Source organism: Psilocybe cubensis, chromosome 3, assembly GCF_017499595.1.
Source record: "Psilocybe cubensis strain MGC-MH-2018 chromosome 3, whole genome shotgun sequence".
NCBI classification, from domain to species: Eukaryota; Fungi; Basidiomycota; class Agaricomycetes; order Agaricales; family Agrocybaceae; genus Psilocybe; species Psilocybe cubensis.
In genome coordinates, this window is record NC_063001.1 from 1350096 (window position 1) to 1369981 (window position 19886).

Below are 19886 nucleotides of genomic sequence, written 5' to 3' on the forward strand. Positions count from 1 at the left end.
CTCACGTTCCTCCACGTCGTCTCGATTCTCGACGGAACTTCAGCCTGCTTATTCATCCTATATACATCTCTTTCTCAAACAATCCTTGCCTTAATTTTTCTCTCAGTTTACTCTACGAACGGTCTTTGTACCAAATATGACCGCCCTCAACAAGAACAATTCCGGTCAGTCAGCCTATAACCAATTGGAAGCCTCGTCAAACTAATTAGGGATTGTAGCTGTAAAGCGCATCATGCAAGAGGCGAGAGAGCTAGCCAACGACCCATGTACAGACTATTCTGCTGGTCCCCTTGAGGTAATTTCTTTCATAGTTTGATTTGCCACCCACCCGGGGCTGACGAGCATCATGTACCCCGCAAACCGCACTCTTAAGGATGACATATTCGTAAGTATACCCTGGTTCCCCTGCTTGGCCATACGTATATTTACTGACGTATTATACCTCAGGAATGGCACTGCACACTACGAGGGCCTGCAGGAACTGAATTCGATGGCGGCCTTTATCACTTTCGTATCCTACTCCCAGCAGAATATCCATTTCGACCTCCATCCATCATGATATTGACTCCCAATGGAAGATTTGAACTGAACACCAAGGTAGGTCGTTATTTCGCCCAGATGCGCGTGGGTTACGGTTGACTTTGTGGTGTTCAATTCATATCAGATTTGCATTAGCTTTACAAGTTGTGCGTCGTGTTCCACTTAGACGTGTATTCTTTGAGGATCTCATTCTGGTTCAGATCATGAGGAACTCTGGCAACCTGCATGGGGAGTGCGAACAGGTATGCCCAACTGTTCTGAACCTGCGCCTATAGTGCTAACCGTTTCCTTTCATCCAGCCATTCTCGGTTTACAAGGCTTCTTTCCATTAAAGGGGCAGGCGGCGGTTGGTGTTGGATCTATTGAGTACCCTGCGTCGGAAAGGAAAAGGTTGGCTGCTTTGTGAGTTTTCTTTCTCTCCGTTTGTTCGAGTTTCGTTCTCAAGCTGGTGTACTTTCTAAGATCGAGAGAGTGGACATGCCCACATTGCAAACAATCGAATCTTGAGTTACTACCCGACCCTCCTGCATCTACGAGCGCCAGTAGTGATCAACCGGTTGCAGAGGATGCAGATGTTGCGCCGACAACGGTTGCAGCCGCTGAAATCGTCCCCCCTGCAGAGATTGAACCCGCTCCGAAAGGGTCTGCCGCCCCTCTTCCTGAACAGGCCGACGGATCAAAGGAAGCTGATCAATCGACGATGACCGAGCCACGGCTCACAGTTGCTGAAGAAAATGACATGCGAGCGATGGCCCAGGCATTACATGACAAATTAAACAAACTGCAGAGTAGGGAGGCCGTACGAGAGGCCGAGACACTGCGAAACCTGTCTTCCAGACCGCAGCAAGCTCACGTCGTCCGAAACGAACCTGCAGCATCGGAGTCGCCGCGTGTGGCGTCGAGTGTCTCGACACCTGCTACGCCCAGCGGACCGACAGCAACACGTACGATGCAGAGGAGCGCCCACAAACCACCACTACTACTGGACACTGCTATTTGCATCCTTTTGGTTTTATTGTTTGCGATCATTTGCCGCAGAATGGTTTAATTTTGTAATTTGTCTTAGTCGGCGTCTACGCTTGCTCTATGTATTTTTTTCTAGTGGATCTGTACAAGTTGTAATATAGTAGGAACGGAAATGTACAAGAGGGAATGAATTGATTGGATGGATTGGGACCGGCGGCTAGACTTGATTAAGACAAAGTCCGAGACAATCGAGGCCGAAGGAGTGATATGAGAGAATTTGATTTCAAGACGACTTAAATAAAACACTGTTATGAATGTAAACCGATCTACTGCCCATGGCTTCAGACAATCCCTCCTCCTCCCCCTCCACACTCAAGCCCCATGTATCCATGCCCCGCAGGAACTCTCTGCGCCTTCCAAACCAGCCCCCCTCGACGCCAATTCCACCGTCTCTCAGGCAGTCGCCCTATCTCAACGCACCCATCTTCAAGCGCGAGATCTCGTCGCCAAATTTTCCTACTGAAGAGGATGAGAAATGGCTGCAGGACACCATTCCCATCCCCTCCACAAGCAACGATCCCGCCCACAGTCCAGGTAGTGCTAAGGCTCATTCAGACAGACGAGGGAGCGTTAATCAGCCCAACTCAAGACACTTCGCAGTCCCTGGTGTGGCCGTCACGTCACCGTACCTCGAAGTTCCCTCGTCGCCGTATATGCCCAGCAGCAGGCCCAAGGCACAGACGGACAAATATCTCGCCCATTCCCTCGCGCCTCCGCCGACCTATGATATCTGCCCATTAACCAGCACGGGCAGCGCCCCTAAACCCGCCCCTTTGAACCAGACTCAGTCAGAGTCCAGTGTCTCACGTCTATCAACCAGTTCGAACCAAAGTTACTTCCCTCGTGTACCTCCCATGAGGTAGGACGTCGGTCAGGCCAAATCTTCATTCTCAATTCTGTAATCCTATCACGACACGCCGCACACAAACATACGCCCACATCCACTATCTCCTACGAAAAAGTTCCCCGGCACATTTGCTCCTTTGCATGACTCTTTTCTCACTCTAGGTGGCAAGGGGAGCTCACCCAAGTTTTTTATATTATTTATTAGCTTTCGCATTCTCAAGTCGACACGAGGATGAGACCTACCACATTTCCAGGTCATCACACCTCCTTTTTATTCTGCATACTCATTCTTGGGCTTTTCTACGAGGGTTTTATGGGCACTGACTGGATATCATTATCAACTACTTCAACGACGGACACTGTTTTTATATGTACAACTATACACTAGCTACAGCTCTCCATCCACTTAGACGCATACTGGCATAACAAACGATTTTCTACTTTTGTTCTTTGATAGGGAAATGAAGAATCCGACTGTTGTTCAGAGCTACGGCTGTGAGGCACAGAGTAACAGCCGCAGTTCGCTGGCTAGGCACCAGCTGTCTACAGAGAAAACAGGCAGCCTCACAGAAAAAGCAAGTCACGCACATTACCTTTGTCGTATGACGTTGCTCTCCGGTGTAGGACCACCAGGCAGGCAGTGGGCCAGTAAAGAATTAGCACACCTGTCTATCACCACGAGTCCGTACAAAAAGTCCCAGGTCTTAGCCGCCGTCGAGGACAACGACTACTAGAGCGCTTGAATAATAGCCCCTTTTGTAGTTTGATCACCAAGCCGTACTACTTTGTCATTTCTTTATCTCAGCCGTACCCGCCCTTCCACGACGACGACCGCGACACCGCTCTACCGAGTGACCATGGCCACGGATGCTCTGTACAGCACCCTACGCCATTTTGCAGATGCTACCAACGATCTTGTCTGTTCGACGCCAGAATTTGTCCTAAGACGACCCACAAAGAAATTATGCGACCGTGACCAGCAGGCGGGCTCATCGTCCGTGGCGACGTCAACGAGTTTGAGTCACCTCCAAGAGCCCACACTGAGGCCCAAATTGCCTATGGAAATACTGGATGCCATCTTTCTCCTGCTTCCCCATGATCACCTCAAGCCCCTGCTGTTTACCAATTCCTTTATCTCGGCTCTGGCCGCTAGACGGTTGTATCACACCGTCCACCTCGGGATACCGAGCACTATCATCCAATTTCTGAAAGGCATCGTGAAGAAGCCTGAGCTCGCGAGCCTGGTGCGGGTGCTAGACCTGCACATCAACCCGTACACGCCCATATCCAATTTCTATACCCTGCTCCATCGCGCTCTGCTCCTTACAACAGGCCTCACCTCTCTATTTCTGGAGCTACCAAAGACACACTCCCCACTATGGATATTCGACCGCTGCACATTCAAACTGCGGCAGTTCACAACGTCGATGTACTGCCGCCGGCCCCTGGCGTCTTTCCTTGAAGCGCAGAGCTCCATCGTCGACCTTACGCTGCGAGGGTACCAGACCGACTCAGTGTTCTTCCTCCCGTTCATCGACCCGCTGCCGCCGTCGATGCAGGTGCCGAACGCGGACGCATTTATCCTCTCCCCGGAGGCGCTCCCGCGGCTACGGTCGTTCAACGCGGTGCATGCGGACGCGTGCATCGTCCAGGCGGTGGTGCAGGGCCGCCCGGTGCAGGTGGTGTCTATCCCCCTGTTCTCAGAGATGAGCGTCGCTGCGCTCGACGCACTGAAGATGTCCACCGCGTCTTTGAAGAGGCTGAGTGTGATCAGCTTTGACCCCACCGCTCCGTCGTTTTTGTTCGAAGCGCTCGCGCAAAGATTCGAGGAGCTGGAGGCGTTGCATCTTGTCATGTTGATGGCTGAGTACAGCAACGTTAGTTTGAATGATATCCCCCCTTTTTTTCTATCTGTTCTGTAGTATCTGAAAAGCTGACATGGTATACAGGAACTTCTGGAGCAGTCAGCCAATATTCTGTCCAGATTTAAATGTCTAAAAGTGAGTAGGAAAACATTACTGTCCTAATCTCTTTTAGTTACAGAACCGTATTTCAACATAATTTAGTACATCACTTTCATGGCTGCCCCACCACCGATGGTGCAGCCCGCGAACGTCGCGAACGGGAATGTCACCCCAGCGACTGAGGAGGACGAAGGGCGCATAGCCAAAATGTGGCATCGCGCCTGTCCTACTCTCCGAACCATCATTCTGCCCAAAGGCAAGGTGTGGTTCCAAAACTCTCCCGCGCCATCAGCGACGGCGACAACGGCCCACGGGGTAGGAAACACAAGTACCGCCTCTGTTCAAACAGTAACAACGCCCTCTGAGACATCTACAGAGGCAGGAGGAGGAGGAGCGATAGCGCAGTCTGCAAGTGGCAGCGACAGCAACGCTGACGCTTCAGACGACTCCAATGGCCCTGGGATGGTCTACATCGGCGACGCCCAGAGTTTCGAGCAGGATATGTTGGACGCGGTAGTTTCTGAAAATGCTTACAACGGTAGTAGCAACACTAACAATGATGTCCAATGGTCGCATCTGTGATTGGTATGTAATCGCCGTTAATATCTGTATTGCTGTATATTCCAGAGGTTTGAGGCAAGGTCTGTGTATTTTTATCGGTCAATAGAGTCATTTTTGGGGCATAGGTTCAAGCATTTTGGCACAACGTGCTTTTCGTTATTGCTCAAGGAGCCATCCTTTTCATGAAAAGGAAAATACAGCGCCCGTACACTAAGGATATAATTGACCAGGCACATAAAAATTTGACATGGATTTAAAAGAAAAGAAAGCATTACAAGAAAACTAAAATGAGCATCGAACATAGGAAACGGGATTACTTTTTCTTGGCATCCCGAACGCTGAAGACCAGCATGTCTTCGTCCTCCAGATTGGAGTAGGCGATTGACGTTGAGTTGGTCAGCATTTTGCCCATGTAGGACAGACGGATTCGGGATGCTGGTACGGTGCTGCCCGTGTGCTGCAAGATACGGTCTCGTAATGTCGACACAAGGAGGTTGAGGGGTAAATCGGGGATTGTGACGACCTGGCCTTGCAATTTCCATTCGGGCTTTGATGGGTCATTAGGCATCTGTACTTGAAGAGAAATAGGATGCTGGGGAAGAAAATGTAATGAATATGCATATATTCGATGATAAATTCCAATGAACTACTTACCGGGTGCATTGAGATCCAGTCTTCTTCAGGATAAAGAGCACCGCCAGGAAGCTTGGCGACGCGCTGCCTTTTGGCAGGGGGTATTTCGTCGGGGTTTCCACCTTCCATTTCATCAGCAGACCGTACCATTCCGGCCTGAACGCTCTGGATGACGCTGTTAGCCGCAGCAAGCGCCGCCATACGGGTTGGGTGCATGCCAGGTGCAACTGGAGGTGCAGGCTGATAGCCAAATGGCTGAGCAGAGTCCATACCCTGGTAGTGTAAAGGTGGAAGCATGACAGGTGGTTGTGCACTGTACATCGAGGCAGGCTGTGGTCCTGAGGAGATAGTGGCAGCAGAATACGCTCCTGAATTTGTAGGAGGCGCTGGGAGTGATGCAGGAGCAGGAGGGAGAGAAGTCAAAGGAGGAGGGACAGCAGCTGGGCCAATTCCAGGACCAATGGCATTTGCTTCTTGTCTATAATCATGATCAATAAACAATGTAATGAAAAGGACTTAACAAAACGTACGGTCCAAGACCCTTTGCACGATGAATGGCGGCAATCTGCTCGTCGGTATTGACATTCCTGGAGAACTTGTCCAGGGTGTTGGCTTTGCTGGCAGTATGACCATCCCAAACAACCTTTTCCCTTTCCTTGCGCTTCTCCCTCTCCGCAGCCTCCTCGCGCTTCCTTCGTTCCTCGTCTGTCTCTGTTCCGAAAATATCCACACGAGTACGCGCCAGGCCTTGCAAAGAGGCCACGACATTGGCACCCCTCTGTAATTCTGATGCTTGGGCTTTGCGAGCTTCGAGATTGTCTCGCTGCTCCTTCCATTTGGGATCTAGCAGCTCGATACGCATATGCTCCTGGAGCTCGTCGACAGGGATTTGTTGACCACAAATTGTACATGTAGTCATTGCAACCTTGCTCTTCTTCTCTCCGACTATGGATAAACTCGTGAGGAGTCAAATGGATTGCTGAAAAAGTAAAATGCTCACGTTTGGGTACATAATCCGTCCTGATCTTCATAGGACCGGCAGGATTCATTGCATTGGCTTGCAAAGCTTGAGCTTGAGCGATAGCTCTTTGAATGTCTTCGCGTTCCTTCTTCTGCTTGTTCGCAACCTCTTCCTCATCGTCACTCTGTTCCATCTCAGCATCTTCTTCATCTCCAGCTCCAGCGCCTCCGACAGCAGCCGCAGCCTCGGCCTCGGCGGCAGCCTGGCGTGAACGATGCGCTTCGATGTCGTCGGCTGTTGTTTCCATAATCATTGCAGCCATGCGCTTCTGAGCCAACGTCATATTTTCAACCTCCTGCACGCTCATAGGAGGAGGAAGTTCGGAGTTGGCATCCACGGCTGTAAATTCGATGGTTTGCACAATGGCATAATCATGCCAGTCAATCTCAGCAAAGGCACCTGTAAATAAACACGGTCAATACGTTCACGCAGGTAAAAAGAAAGAAGAAACGCACGTTTTTCCGCCTCTTGGTCATCATACCTCTTTTGCTCCTTTTCGCGCTTGTTTTTCTCCCATTTGGCGTGTTGGCGAGCGGTCTCGAGCATTTTCCATTTCGCTCCTTCTTTCGTGCGCTCTTTTAGCTGTTCCAGCATCTCCTTATTAGGCTGGATGACTTTGGTATACTGCTCCACCAACCGATTAAAGTAGCCAAACAAAGAATGTGTTGGGCGCAAGAAATCGAACTGATAGTTGCGACCTTCACGCGAAGAAAGGGTGGCCAAGAAGCTTCGGCCACGACGAGCAGTAAACAGAGCTGTGAGCTTCATGATATCCCTAAGATACATCTTGGTAACGAGACATCGTTGTAAGAGAAGAGGGGACGCACAAGTCAATTGGGCTGATGTTTGGTAGATCGAGGATAAATTCTGGAGGAGGAGGTTCGACTCCGATATCAACAGGTTCACGGGCTTCAGTCACCTCTGCGCCCTTTTCTTTTGGGGCGGACTCGTCATCAACTTCACCCCGCGCAACCTTGTCCATTCTGTCCCGATAGTACGCATGGTATGGATCGGCGGGGTTGAGGAAAGAGAATTTCGGGTCGGCACGTTGTCCCTCTCGTACCCTCTCTTCGAATTGCGGCGGGTTAGCGGAACGAGCAACGTAGGTAGCTGTTCGGTCGATGACGGCTGGAAACCAGTTGGAAATTTGTTAGGGTAAATGTAGTTGAACGAAACTGCTACGCACCCTTTATGTCAGGTGGGGGAAGGATGAGGCCGCTGCTGAAACGTAAACTGGATGCACCAGAGGCTGGGGAAGGGTCAGCCATCTGGAAGTCAGCATGGCCGTTGAGGCCGTGGGCGTGTCCATTGGCGAGCGCAACTTCAGCCATGGTGAAAAGAATGAAAGATACGTTGGCGTTGCACAGGCTCAATTTGGTCACAAACACCTCTACAAAGTCCTTTTTCTCACGATCAGTATCTGTTTTCGTCAAGCATTTACGCTGCCCAGTGCTTTCTTCCACAACCTCCGTCTGGCTCCCTGATGTTTGGCGCGTTCAGGCCCTCTAATGTGAACTCCGTTGGTCTTCTATGGTATGTTCTCATTCTTTTCTGTTGGCTCTTGTACCCGAATGACACCAACCGTAGGAAGACACCATGGAAATTGTCAGTCACGCGAAAAGCAAATGCTAGGGCAAGGCTAAAGAAGGTGGACGCCGTCATCGAAGCTGTGAGGGCTAGTGGAGTGCAAACTGCATCGCTGGTGCGTGTTTATTTGTTTTGATGGAGTTGTGAACTCATTTGAGTCCTTTTACACCTAGGCTCGCGCTCTGGAGTTACCTAAAGAACACGAAATGCCTGCCCGGGACAAGTATACCGTCTTCAGTCCCCACGCAAAAGGATACCGAAAGGGAATTCATAAGGTTCCTAAATGGACAAGGGTTCGTTTTTTATACCTGGAATGATTATGACTTTAACCGTAGCCGCAATATTTTTACAGCTAACGCTTAGAACGAACCCCAAAGGTTTCTAAAAGTGCAGTCGCAAGCACTATGTATTTCCATATAATTTTTAGAACAACACTACTTGAATCTTCCCCTCTTTAATACCCTTCAAAACGAGCTCGTTATTCAAGACCGTTTGAAAGACCTCATCCCTTGTTTCGGGAATCTCTAACAGATTGCGATTCTTGGCGTCCTTATATGTGATATCCAAGATGATGTGGGAAAGAGCAGACACATTCAGCGCATCTGTAGGAAAGTGATCTTAAGCATATGCTATGGAGTAATGAGGATTCAACATACCTGTATCATTGAGCAACTTTCCCAATCGACCTGGAGTTCCAACAGCTGCTCCAACTTTCGTCCGTTTAAGGTAGGCTACGTGTTGCGCAAGCTTGAAGTGTTTGGCGAACAGTTTGGCGACATCTCCACCCTTATCACCTTGAAGTTTATTATTCTTGAGCACCCGAGTGACATCTGCAACTCTTAGAGCAGCTCCAGCGATGTAGAGTAGTGTAGGTGCTCCATTTGATTTCGATTTCTGTGATAACCGAAGGCGCAGGCTAGGAAGAACTGTTCCGAATAGCTGGGTGAGCGAAGTACAAGATAGAAATAGACCTACTTACCTTTCGTGATAAAACCCACTAGCCCATCCAGTGTTCGTGATTCCGTCCATGCGGTCGTATCCGCTATTGATGATTCTGTCTGCATGTTAATTTGAGCCTGTCCTTCTGTGAAATTAAGCGTAGTCCGTACCTGGTATCCGCAGGTCGTCTAATTCAATAGCTGATAGCTTTGGGAAACTTTTAGCCTGCATTGCAGCCAAATAATCTGAAAGCTTCTGAGGTGACTGAGAAGCTATTGAGCCCTCTATCTTTTCTGTAGCTTCTGCCAATTTGATTTTCTACATGAAAGTCATAATTAGTTTGCAGTTATAAGAGTCTTGATGAAAGCAGGCATGAGAGGCCGCACGCACCTTTGCCTTCCGCTCTTTCTCTTTCTCTCTACGCTTTCGCTTTTTGGCCCGAGCAGCATCGGTGTCTTTCGTCGACGATGCAATGTTATCGTGGTCGTTATCATTTCCATACTCATCGTCGTCGTCCTCACCGTCTTGCCCCTCGTCTGACCCTGCATCGACAAAGACGTCTTCATCATCTAGTTGAACTACATTGTCGAGACCTTCGTCTCCAGAAAGTGCCACCGTGTCGTCCAAAACAAAGTCGTCTTCTAGGTCGTCTCCTACTTGATTCATTATTGATAGAGGGATTAGCACAGTGAACTAGGAGAATCGCCAAGACTTAGTGTCCAAAAAATCAATCATCACGTGGTACCAATTTATTGCGGCGAAGTTTGGGATTGGAAGCTATCGACTGCAACGGCGGAGTGCTCCACGCAAGGCAAAGGCCTGCCTTTCTTCACCGACGAATGTGAAGAATGGTTCCGAGCCTAATGCCAGTATCTGGCGTTGTGCCTTGTTTCAAGACATTGGTAGTAAATCAGTGGCTGCCTTGCATGCTGGTTATGATTGCAACGTGCCTTTTACGCTCATTCTATAAGCGTGTAATAGCTTCTCGAGACAAAGCACAAAGCACTTCATCTCAGACTTCTTCTATACAAGCCAATCCTATATTTTCTGAAAAGCCTCAACCCCCTGCTGCCCAGCCCACATCCCCTCCTACACCGTCATCCTCCAAAAAGAATATGCGCTACCTCAAAAACACCCGCCGCGTCAAAGGAAAGAAACAGTTTGTTCAGCCAACCACCCCCATCGTTCATCAGAAGACAAAGCAGCCTTATGAAGTCTTTCTAATCCTCGATATCGAAGGCACTTGCAAACCAGGAACGGACTTTAACTATCCGAATGAAATCATTGTACGTGATCGCAGCGCGAATCCAAAGAAGCGAACGCGCGCCTAACCCCTTTCTTTGCATAGGAACTCCCAGTGTCTGTATTGCAGTGGACTGATAGGAGCGAGGATGGGCGGGCTGATACCCTAGAGGTTATCGATGAATTCCGCTCTTTTGTTCGACCTACCTGGAGGCCGACACTGTCAGCTTTTTGCACGGAGCTGACAGGAATAACTCAAGTTCGTGTCACCCCTTTTTCACAATATGATCTATTATTGATAATGCTATAGGAGCAAGTGGATGTAGCTCCATGTTTCTCAGAAGTACTGGTGCAATTGGAAGCATTCCTTGTGAAGAACGGCCTATTGGAGGAAGGAACAGGGAGACGCCTAAAGCGATATTGTTGGTGTAGTGATGGCCCATGGGATATTCGTGATTTTTTCGTAAAACAGTGTTTTATATCCCAGGTTAGTACAACAGTACAAATTCCATGCTTTTATCGCGTTGCAAATCTTCGTTTATTTTTTGTTGGAGTTTAGGTTCAAATGCCGGCGTGGATCCAGGGTGACATCCTCGATGTAAGGTCCACCGTTCTCCACTGGATGTATTCAGAACCCACTGCGGCCTCGAAAGTTCCAGCAACACACGTATGACGCATTTCTCCGCCCAGTGACCTGTTTTCCATCAGCTCTGACAATGCATTACCCAGATTCATGGTTCAAAGCGACCATCGTTGAACATCTCTGCGCAGTTAAAGGTACTGGGCTTACCGGACTTTGAAGGCAGACAGCATAGTGGCATCGACGTCAGTAGGAAAAGCCCCCGTCTTTTCAAGCCTATTTTTGCTTTCGTGGATATCTTGCTGATTCGGTTATTCGACGTTCATAGGATACCCGTAACATCGCCAAGATTGTTACCGAGCTGGCGAGGCGAGGAGTACGCCTGTTTCCGAATACCGCAATAGATCCACGCAGAAGATGGCAATGGATGGGAAAACATGGCCAGGTTTTGGAGGAGGGACTCCCTTGAAGAGCTGATGACTCTTTGTACCATTAGTTTGGGGTCATAGGCTGAATTATGGTCCCGCTTACGCAGATTTCAGGGGCTCCAGTGGTCCGCGTTGTACGCCTAGACTTGCAATTATGACCGTCCTGTGTCAATTTCTCGATTCATAAGGTCAATGCAAATATCAAAAGGACGCGTAGAATGTTGGTTTATTATATTGACCAGAGAACGTCTTCAATAACTGAGTCTTGTGCTGACGGATGCTCTATTTTATTCTCACATACTTACCGGGTTCAATGCCTTGTTGATACCTTGTATAGCAAAATTCTCCTTCGGTCAAAAATAGATGTAAATGTATTATCATCGACACCAGCTGCTAAATAAAACTGCGCGAAGCTATTGATACAGTGTGGCAAACCCAGGTCAAGTGTAATGTAAAGTATGCGGGAAATCTATTGCTTAGTGGGCCGTGAGCCGTCTCATTTCATCACACGACGTTATTAAATATGCAAAATGGGGAGGCTTTGAAAAGACTCAAAAGCGTTTTCACTAAAGACACCGTTAAGAATCCATCCTTCATCTAAGAATGGAGAGCGACTTACGAAGTCCCACAGAGTTCCGAAGCATGGGATGCCTGCCTCCTTGCACCCTTGCATAATCTCTGAGTTTCCAATGTAATTTGATGTAATGAAGACGACTGCGGGGTGTTGTTAGTTGATTTTCCCATAGTCCGCGGGCATTCTGATCCGTACCTTCAGCATCCCAGTAGGCGTATGCTTCCTTCACTAGCTTCATCGAATCTGGACGACCACCTCTTGCTTTACTATCCCACAGCATGAGGCGCTCGGGTCCGATGTGTTTGTGAATCAGGCCACTGATAGTTGGTCCGAAGGTCTTTTCTTGTTCAGAACCTGAGAGAAATGTCAGATACACGCAGATACACGATAACTGCGGAGGCCACGCTTACCGATCCATATCAGATACCTATTCTGGTAGTGAGTATCCAAGGTCTTCGAGCTTCACAAGTAGAGACTTACCAGTAAGGAGACTGTAGACATGTGGATAGAGCCGCTCCGATTCCAGTTCCAGTGCAAATACGGATACCGCGTTTATAGAGTGTTGAAGTGTTCGAAACTCCAGCAAACTGTTGGGATCTGTCAGTTAAAGTTGGATATACAGCTTCCCGGAATTATCGCACCTTGAGTTCACGGGTCCATAGGGTCTTCGGTGGGTCAACGACAAGGCTCTTGGTGAAGTCACCTTGAACACCAGCGATCATGTAGTGATATTTTGCATGTCTGCTCTCACTATCGCATACCAAATAGGTTAGACGATTATGTTCTTTGCATCATTAGGTCAGGGGGTGCTTACGAGATGATTCCGAAAGCGTGGTATTCCATGATCGACGAGCGGCTGATGCGTCCCAAAAGACCTTGTTGCATGCCACGCTTGAAGCGAATGATGGCCACTTTAGCCGAGGGCTACACAAGTAGGTTATATATGGTAATAAAGTCAGATATGGAGCACCGCTTACCAGTTCGATATCTACCGGTACTTCTCGCACAAAGCACCAAGGAAGAGCGATGCTAAAAATAGAAACCGTGAGCGTTTGGGAGCTCGGGATTGAACTTAGCCACATACAAGATAGTCATTCCCATAGTGAACCAGAAATCCTGGTGGCGAATGAGGGCAACTCCATTGAGGTTCCAGGAGCGAGTGACGGGGTCGTAGGTATCTCCCAAAATGACGAAAGTCCAGGTGCAGATGAGGCCAAGCCATCCAACGAAGCGATGATGACGCTCGAAAACACTTTAAATTTCCGGTTAATAAATGACGGGTGGAGAACCGGTAGCCGTGACTCACTTGTGATGAGTATTTCGCACCCAAGGGAAGGCACTGAGGGCACTGATCATAACGGCAAGATTGGTTACAACACCCATGACAAGGACTGCGTCGTGTGTGACATCAAGCTTGCGGAAATTCATGATCACTTTGTAGAGAAGCCAAAGTACACCTGACAGCGCGCAGCCACTGTGAATCCCACCGAGATGCTGCAAGGACAACTATGAGAAGGTTGTTGATCAATGATCAACATATACGCACCTGTAGAACCGATGTGCAACCCAAACGGAACCAAAGAGGGGGCCACTGGATGGGCGTTTAGCATCATATCAATCTTATCAAGAATGAGAAGACATACTTTGGCGAATAAAGTGTTCACGACCAGATAAAGTATACGCCCAAAGACTTCATTACGCATCAAGATAGCGAAGTTGAAATTAGCGACGACAATGGCGCCCGAATACTTGGCGCCATAGGGCCAGTGACCTGACGCTGCCAATGCCAGACCAATCATGTTGAATCCAAAAGTAAAGGTGAAGAATTTTCTATCGGGGCGAAGGATTAGCTCTGACATCGAATAATTGTACACAAACTTACCTGTATGTGTTGAACCAAAGTTTCCATAGAATCCATTTCGAGACTTTTTTCTTCGGTGGTTTGTTTGCTGGCTTGGGCTTCGTTGCTAGAACGACCTCCTTGGTTGAAGTTAGGACAGCAGAGTCTTTTTCTTTTGAGGAAGGGAAAGTGGCGTTGCGATCCGGGGATGGGGGAGTCTTCACGTCTGGAGTGTAAGGCAAGTGAACGGCCTCCAGGGTACCCTTCTCCGGATCCATTGGAGGCTCAGGGAATCCTTTGAGTTGGTCAGACATTGGAGGGGAAAAGGGGATGAACGCCGGTAGCTCAAGGAAGTACTACAGTCCTAGAAGGAGGGGCGCAGAATCGGGTGCGTACATGGCTGACCTTTTATATGCACCCACGTAACCCAATAACAAGAAAAGTTATCGGTAAAGGATGCCTAGGAAATATTTTCCCAAATGGAACTGCACCAGCGACTGAGAGAGTAGTAAACTCGCAGGAACTGGGTTGGCTCCCCGGTAACGATTCCGGCGTTCCGGCACATCGGGGCCATGCGAATACATTTTTGCATTTGAACTCATGCCGCAGGGTGTAATAAGATACTTGGGAAATGTCTGTTCTGATATGCGATGCTAGATCTCCAAACTCAGCGGAGCGAGATGTCAACTATCTCGGTGGGATATGGGCACCTTGGTTTCATCTTGATTCATCGAAATGGTCTGTAGACTGCCATAGGCCGCTGCGATCAGATTTTAGTCGGTGAATCTCGAAAAATGGGGAAGTGGATTTGCTGCAGCGCGATATATGAGAGATAACTATCTTGACGGCATTTGGCTGTAGATCCCAAACAATGGATATATCATGAGAAGATAATGGCCATCTTGAACGTGGTTCCACTGGAGCATGCCATGAATTTGAAGGCTAACGATGAAGAGAAATTCATGAAGGAACCGAATCCAGAGATTCGGAAATATTTTATTTTTAAACTTGAGAAGGAACCATGGATCCCAATCTGTGACGACGTCGATGATTTGGAACGAACCACAATTAGGTATAGTGTACTCACGGAGATAGCGCCAAAGTAATGCGTCAAGAACCCGATGGGTAAAAATTGCCCTGGCCGCCGTCTAGGTTGCGTGTCGCAGTGGAATGCGCCAAAATTCTTCCTCACGGTATCGTGATGCCGGGTGGACAGCAAGGTCTTTAGACTATGCCGCCCTGTTAGCGGTAACTGATAACCTGGGGTAAAGTAATTATCGAACACGTCGGTGGTCGTAAGATGTCGATCTAGTCTTGATGAGACGTTTAACGTCGAGTTGCCGATGGGTCCAATTACCAGCCCTAAGAGCACAGCCAGGGGCCGAAGACTATTTTTGGTGACAAGTTCCTTCACTCTATGAGCCTTCGACTTCGTACACGTTTCCCAGCTTATAGCGGTAACTGACACCTTCCGGATGTTGATGGGCAAATCGGCTGTCGAAGGTTCTCGGAAAGAAGCGTGAAGATAATATACAGTGTAGCCTAAAACAATCACTTTGCACTGGCATCGTAGATATACAAAATATCGCACATGAAAGATTTCGAGAATAGAATGAAATGAGAAGATAAAACGCCGGAATGATTTATTCAGCTTCAGTAAATTCGCGCAACTCTTGAAGATGTCGGGAAACCTCTTGCTTGAAGTTGGCAATTTCTTGACTATTCTTCAAGATAGCTCGAACGGTGTCCTCCTTCAACCGATTAACCTTCTCTATCTGCTCTTGATAACTGTAAGGCTCTATGTCAGTAATTTGAACACGTCCCAAAAATGGCACATAGATACTGGACCTAAACTGAAGAGCCTGTAATCGTGATTTGACGCCTAGACCGTTCGAAATCGCGGCATTTCTGGCTGCAGCTAGTTCGCGCTCTAATCGTGCGGCTTCTGCGCTCGCAACCTGGGCTTCTTGTTGTGAGGCCTGGAGTGCATCAACCAGAAAGTCAGACACAAAAGATGGCCCGAGAGAATAAAACGTACGTCTCGGAGGTCGTCGGCCTGATCATTCAGGTTGCTGGCCTTCTTCTCCAATTCACACAGTTCATAGTCCAAATTTTTGCATTCGGTAGTGTATTGGTCAAGCTCGTTGCTGACCTTGACAGATTCGTTTTCTAGAGCCGCTCGTTCCAGACGCTTAGCCTCTGCTACACTACTAAGCGTAGGCCGGATGACCTTCCGAATATCTAAACCGACAAGCAGTTGTTGAGGATTGGATGATGCTGAATTGAGTTCCAAAGTCAGATCTACATCTTGCCAAGGCTCCGGGGGATTTGGAAAAAGGCCTAGTGATGAAAGCAGATTGGTGTATGCATCAAGTGCTTCTTCTACTGCGGCGGCGCGATTTGTGACTTTGACTTCCAAGGACATAACCGTCTTGTGTGTTTCCGCTATCTTTTGCTTAAGGTCTTCGAGATTTCGTGTTAGCATTTCGCGATCTGTGTTCATCTTGATGACTTCTTCTGGCGTCAGATTCTGAGCCTTGACTGTCTCAGTGAGTTTGTTTAGTTCTGCTTTCAGCTCGTTCAATATCTCGGCTAGATTGAAATAAGAACACGAAAGAGAGCTGTAGTGGAGCAAGTTTCACCTCCTCTGTTCAATTCCGCTTTCTCGAACGCGATCTGTTCAATTAGTTTGTCGCGCCGAACTTCGTATCGTTCAAGTATCTTTTTAAGCTTCCCACAATCTTTCTGTAACTGTTCGTTCCGTGTTACCAAATCCGCAACTTGAGTCTATATGTATAGAAAGTATAAATGTGAAAGAGGAATAAGTATGACAGAAGTATTGACTTACAGCCGAGGCCTTGAGTTTATTGTATTCGGCCTTCGCCAGATTCAGCTTTTCGGTCTGTTCATCTAATTCTGCCTGAATACGTTCGTTCCTTTTTTCTGGGTAGCCAAGAGTAAATTCAAACCATTTCAAGTATAGAATAATTGTCACACTAACGATAGCGCTCTTCCATGATCTGATCCCATTTCGTAAATTCATCGTGACGATCCAGCCACATAGTGTACGCTTCTTCTTGATATTGGAATGCCAGAGCTTTATGATCATACGGATCGTCAAACTCTTCGGGAATGTTTGCAGGGTCTTGAATTGTAGGATGGCCGCTGACAAGGTAGTCAGTACGCATCTAAGAAAAATTATTAATAGCAAGATTAGGATTACATGACTGCGGTGAATAATTACCTTGCATAATTCAACTAACCAGTGCAACACGCCGAGGAGATGTGGCCAAGAATATGAGCTAGCCACCGCCACCAGCCATTTTGTATCAATTTGATGGGCATATGGATACCTCAACGCCTTCAAAACTGGAATGAATTCGTCTTCAAATCGAGCGTCCTCTTTCAGCGGGTGACTCGGATCCAGTGTGAGGACCAGGGTATCGAAAATGGCGCGGTATTCTTTGCCTTGCGGACTGGTTAGCGCTTGCATTGAAATTTCGAAACCTGAATCATTCAGGTAATTGTAAACATCCTGCCGCATCCTCGCTTGATAGGCCTTGTCCCGTAACGGGCGGTTGTCTTTCAGGAGTGTAAGAGATGAAGGAGGGCCCATTTGTCCGCCACCACCTCCCCAAGTAGATCCTCGACGGACTGAGCTATTACAAGGTTAGGGCACTAAATGAAAGTAACGGAGTTTCACATACGTTGACATTGGAGTGCGGCCATATTGTGGCTTACTCGTACTTTGCAGTAATGTATTGACATTCTGGGATCTCATCATAGACTGTCGTGGATTGGTATTTGGAACAGGAGGGACGGGGGCGCGGAGGGCTGGTCCTGCGAGCGACATTCTATGGTTGGATGAAGTAGAAGCTTTCTTGATGGTAGAAGGCATCGGAATTCCCGACCGTGCGTTGGAAAGAGGGTCAAGTGATGGTTGCATTACAGACCGTCTTCTTGAGTCCATCGTGGTGCAAGGACTTTATCCTTTACTCGAAATATGGGCTTGATGTTTATCTTGTTCTAGTAGAAGTTGAGAATGAGCACTTCGCGTGACATACGCGTCTAGTCACAAACAGTGAACACCGTATCACATGACAGTTACCCTTTCCCACGATTAACTTCGGATCGTCCAACTTGTTCTTTCATTCAGAAGGAGTCACAGACATTTGACAAAATGGCGCTTGCATTCACACTTTTCACTCATCTTCTGCAATCACCCTTTTCATTCTTTTCTCCTCATCATGTCTGTCGATCGTGAGCTCTTTGGAGGCGCTATCATTGCGAAGACGGCCCTTGATCTTACCGATGCGTCGTGAGTAAATGCATGGTCAGTACTCTGTTCCGCGTTGACACCCTGCGACAGCGACTTGCGTCAAGTACCAGACAACCAGGAGGTGTTTATGTACCCCAATTTTAATATCAGCATTGTCGTAGAGATCCTACAAAAAGTGGATCATTCCCACTTTAATGACGCAATACGGTATTATTTTTTCCTCTCTAATTGTAGATTAGCCATTAACAAGACATTGGACTTCAATCTAGATTCCACTTTGACTCTTTAGCGCATGACAATTCGGCACGCTCTTCTGAAGTTCAAAGTGTATCTGTCATTCCTAATGACAGAGGTGACGAAACACCATCGGTCGCCGTTTTAAAAGGAGTCCAATACATCCCCAAATTCAACCACACCACTCCCGACAAAGTCGAGATCTTGATGGGACTGTACCGTGTAGAGTCAAAAGGCATAGATCTGGTGGTTACTTTCAATGTTCCACTTGAGACGGTCGATGGAGGAGCGGTCGACAGCGGCGGCCTTCAAAAGGCGGAAGCTGACTTCGACACGTTCGTCCGTTCGTTGCGTATACTGGACTTCGACCTGTTCGCTTAACGATCTAGCTGTAGATTCCCTTGGTCAGGAAATGTAAAACCAGATATATGGATCGCCCATTCGATAATGTATATCCTCCCTGTCGGCATTGGTTCCCATACTTTTGACCCCCTTACCGTTCTCGCCCTAAATAAACGAGAACAGTGGTGAGTTGGAACAAATGGCTATTTATCAAAACTATCTTCCAATAAAGGAAACGCTTTCTGATCCTATCGAATTCGCTGTTTCGGACTCCACCAAAAGGATTCCTCGCTGCTTGTTTAGACATCTCGATCAACCGTTCGATCATTTCTGTGTGTCTTTTATTCCTTTCTAATTCAACTCATGTGTTCTTTTACCACTGTATGCCATGATACCATTGCAAGCATTGATATCTCACGTATAGCAGTTGGCCCACTCTGTCGTTTCTCAAGTTCTGTGGGAGCAGTCCGAGATAACGCCGCCATCTAAAATGTTCAGAAGACTGAAAATCATCCCCATAGACAGCCCTGACTGAATGTCGAGGTTAAGCCATGTGCCTTTGACATGGGCCGAAGCGATCGTGCTCGAGCTCCCGCCCCGGCAGTAGATAGGCGTTGACTTTAACTTTCCAAGTACCCAAAGTGTTCAAACTCACAGTGGTCTCGTCATAAAACGTAATGTTCGTTGTCATCAAATGACGCGTCCGTCAGCACAAGTGTCAGCCACCGGTTATTCGTCCAGCAGGCAAAGTAGCGTATGTCACCTGGCCTCTGTGCTTTCGTCGAAGATTGTCTACTAGAGAAAGACTTCCCAGTATGGCTGTCTTCGGAAGCGACATGTGAGAGCAATTTATCTTGTAAGAAAGGTGGAGTGGGTCCATAACAACCCTTCGCAAGCGAGGGTTATTTCTTTGCATATCTTCAGGGGCGGAAGATGAAGATGATTCATATACTTATATTTACATGGGATTTCATACCCTTTTCAAGGCCTCCGGATTGCAATCAGTAGCCGTCCCAATATGCTCGATTTTCAACGTGCCGTTGGCACCGATACATACTTGATTCGTGATTGGATATAGATACACGATGATGAGATAGGAAAGGGTCAGAAGGAATATCCGGTACTAGGTTACAGTCTGAGCGAACCGGAAGACAATATTAGTTAAAGCGCTCATTTGATAGTGCCAAGAAAGAGTGAGTGATAATGGCGGAACACATTGTACTTGCCTGTGTGGCCGTTAATGAAAACGG

The 19886-nt window shown here is 47.9% G+C and overlaps 9 protein-coding genes across 9 annotated transcripts; 5 read left to right on the top strand and 4 right to left on the bottom strand.

Annotated features, from left to right (window-relative positions):
* Nucleotides 1-346: 346 nt before the first annotated feature.
* Nucleotides 347-2429, top strand: JR316_0003226 (Ubiquitin-conjugating enzyme E2 J1; the record flags this gene model as incomplete). The annotated part of the gene is made up of 7 exons (XM_047889001.1): nt 347-385; nt 448-597; nt 665-686; nt 741-782; nt 840-942; nt 1003-1484; nt 1852-2429. 7 exons carry the CDS (start codon nt 347-349, stop codon nt 2427-2429), a joined length of 1416 nt encoding a protein of 471 aa, XP_047751375.1.
* An 840-nt stretch (nt 2430-3269) lies between these two features.
* On the top strand, nt 3270-4958 carry JR316_0003227 (uncharacterized protein; the record flags this gene model as incomplete). The annotated part of the gene is made up of 3 exons (XM_047889002.1): nt 3270-4289; nt 4362-4412; nt 4479-4958. The coding sequence occupies 3 exons, from the start codon at nt 3270-3272 to the stop codon at nt 4956-4958; spliced, it is 1551 nt and encodes a 516-aa protein (XP_047751376.1).
* A 292-nt stretch (nt 4959-5250) lies between these two features.
* JR316_0003228 (Splicing factor 3A subunit 1) lies at nt 5251-7922 on the bottom strand (the record flags this gene model as incomplete). The annotated part of the gene is made up of 7 exons (XM_047889003.1): nt 5251-5529; nt 5592-6048; nt 6101-6515; nt 6571-6990; nt 7047-7366; nt 7419-7719; nt 7778-7922. 7 exons carry the CDS (start codon nt 7920-7922, stop codon nt 5251-5253), a joined length of 2337 nt encoding a protein of 778 aa, XP_047751377.1.
* A 152-nt stretch (nt 7923-8074) lies between these two features.
* Nucleotides 8075-8563, top strand: JR316_0003229 (54S ribosomal protein L31, mitochondrial; the record flags this gene model as incomplete). Its single annotated transcript, XM_047889004.1, has 4 exons — nt 8075-8124; nt 8179-8293; nt 8352-8471; nt 8531-8563. The coding sequence occupies 4 exons, from the start codon at nt 8075-8077 to the stop codon at nt 8561-8563; spliced, it is 318 nt and encodes a 105-aa protein (XP_047751378.1).
* Nucleotides 8564-8601: 38 nt separating this feature from the next.
* Nucleotides 8602-9783, bottom strand: JR316_0003230 (Protein CMS1; the record flags this gene model as incomplete). Its single annotated transcript, XM_047889005.1, has 5 exons — nt 8602-8780; nt 8835-9104; nt 9158-9232; nt 9288-9435; nt 9508-9783. 5 exons carry the CDS (start codon nt 9781-9783, stop codon nt 8602-8604), a joined length of 948 nt encoding a protein of 315 aa, XP_047751379.1.
* A 260-nt stretch (nt 9784-10043) lies between these two features.
* On the top strand, nt 10044-11408 carry JR316_0003231 (3'-5' exonuclease eri1; the record flags this gene model as incomplete). The annotated part of the gene is made up of 6 exons (XM_047889006.1): nt 10044-10403; nt 10466-10618; nt 10670-10846; nt 10919-11011; nt 11089-11184; nt 11268-11408. The coding sequence occupies 6 exons, from the start codon at nt 10044-10046 to the stop codon at nt 11406-11408; spliced, it is 1020 nt and encodes a 339-aa protein (XP_047751380.1).
* A 476-nt stretch (nt 11409-11884) lies between these two features.
* JR316_0003232 (Adenylate-forming reductase 06235) lies at nt 11885-14095 on the bottom strand (the record flags this gene model as incomplete). Its single annotated transcript, XM_047889007.1, has 12 exons — nt 11885-12081; nt 12137-12295; nt 12352-12368; nt 12422-12528; nt 12583-12691; nt 12756-12865; nt 12919-12970; nt 13026-13193; nt 13248-13435; nt 13488-13532; nt 13585-13771; nt 13824-14095. The coding sequence occupies 12 exons, from the start codon at nt 14093-14095 to the stop codon at nt 11885-11887; spliced, it is 1611 nt and encodes a 536-aa protein (XP_047751381.1).
* Nucleotides 14096-15424: 1329 nt separating this feature from the next.
* JR316_0003233 (putative kinetochore protein NDC80) lies at nt 15425-17751 on the bottom strand (the record flags this gene model as incomplete). Its single annotated transcript, XM_047889008.1, has 8 exons — nt 15425-15569; nt 15630-15760; nt 15820-16373; nt 16424-16568; nt 16630-16724; nt 16783-16969; nt 17026-17440; nt 17489-17751. The coding sequence occupies 8 exons, from the start codon at nt 17749-17751 to the stop codon at nt 15425-15427; spliced, it is 1935 nt and encodes a 644-aa protein (XP_047751382.1).
* A 277-nt stretch (nt 17752-18028) lies between these two features.
* On the top strand, nt 18029-18675 carry JR316_0003234 (Ran guanine nucleotide release factor; the record flags this gene model as incomplete). Its single annotated transcript, XM_047889009.1, has 3 exons — nt 18029-18099; nt 18151-18267; nt 18330-18675. The coding sequence occupies 3 exons, from the start codon at nt 18029-18031 to the stop codon at nt 18673-18675; spliced, it is 534 nt and encodes a 177-aa protein (XP_047751383.1).
* Nucleotides 18676-19886: the final 1211 nt, after the last annotated feature.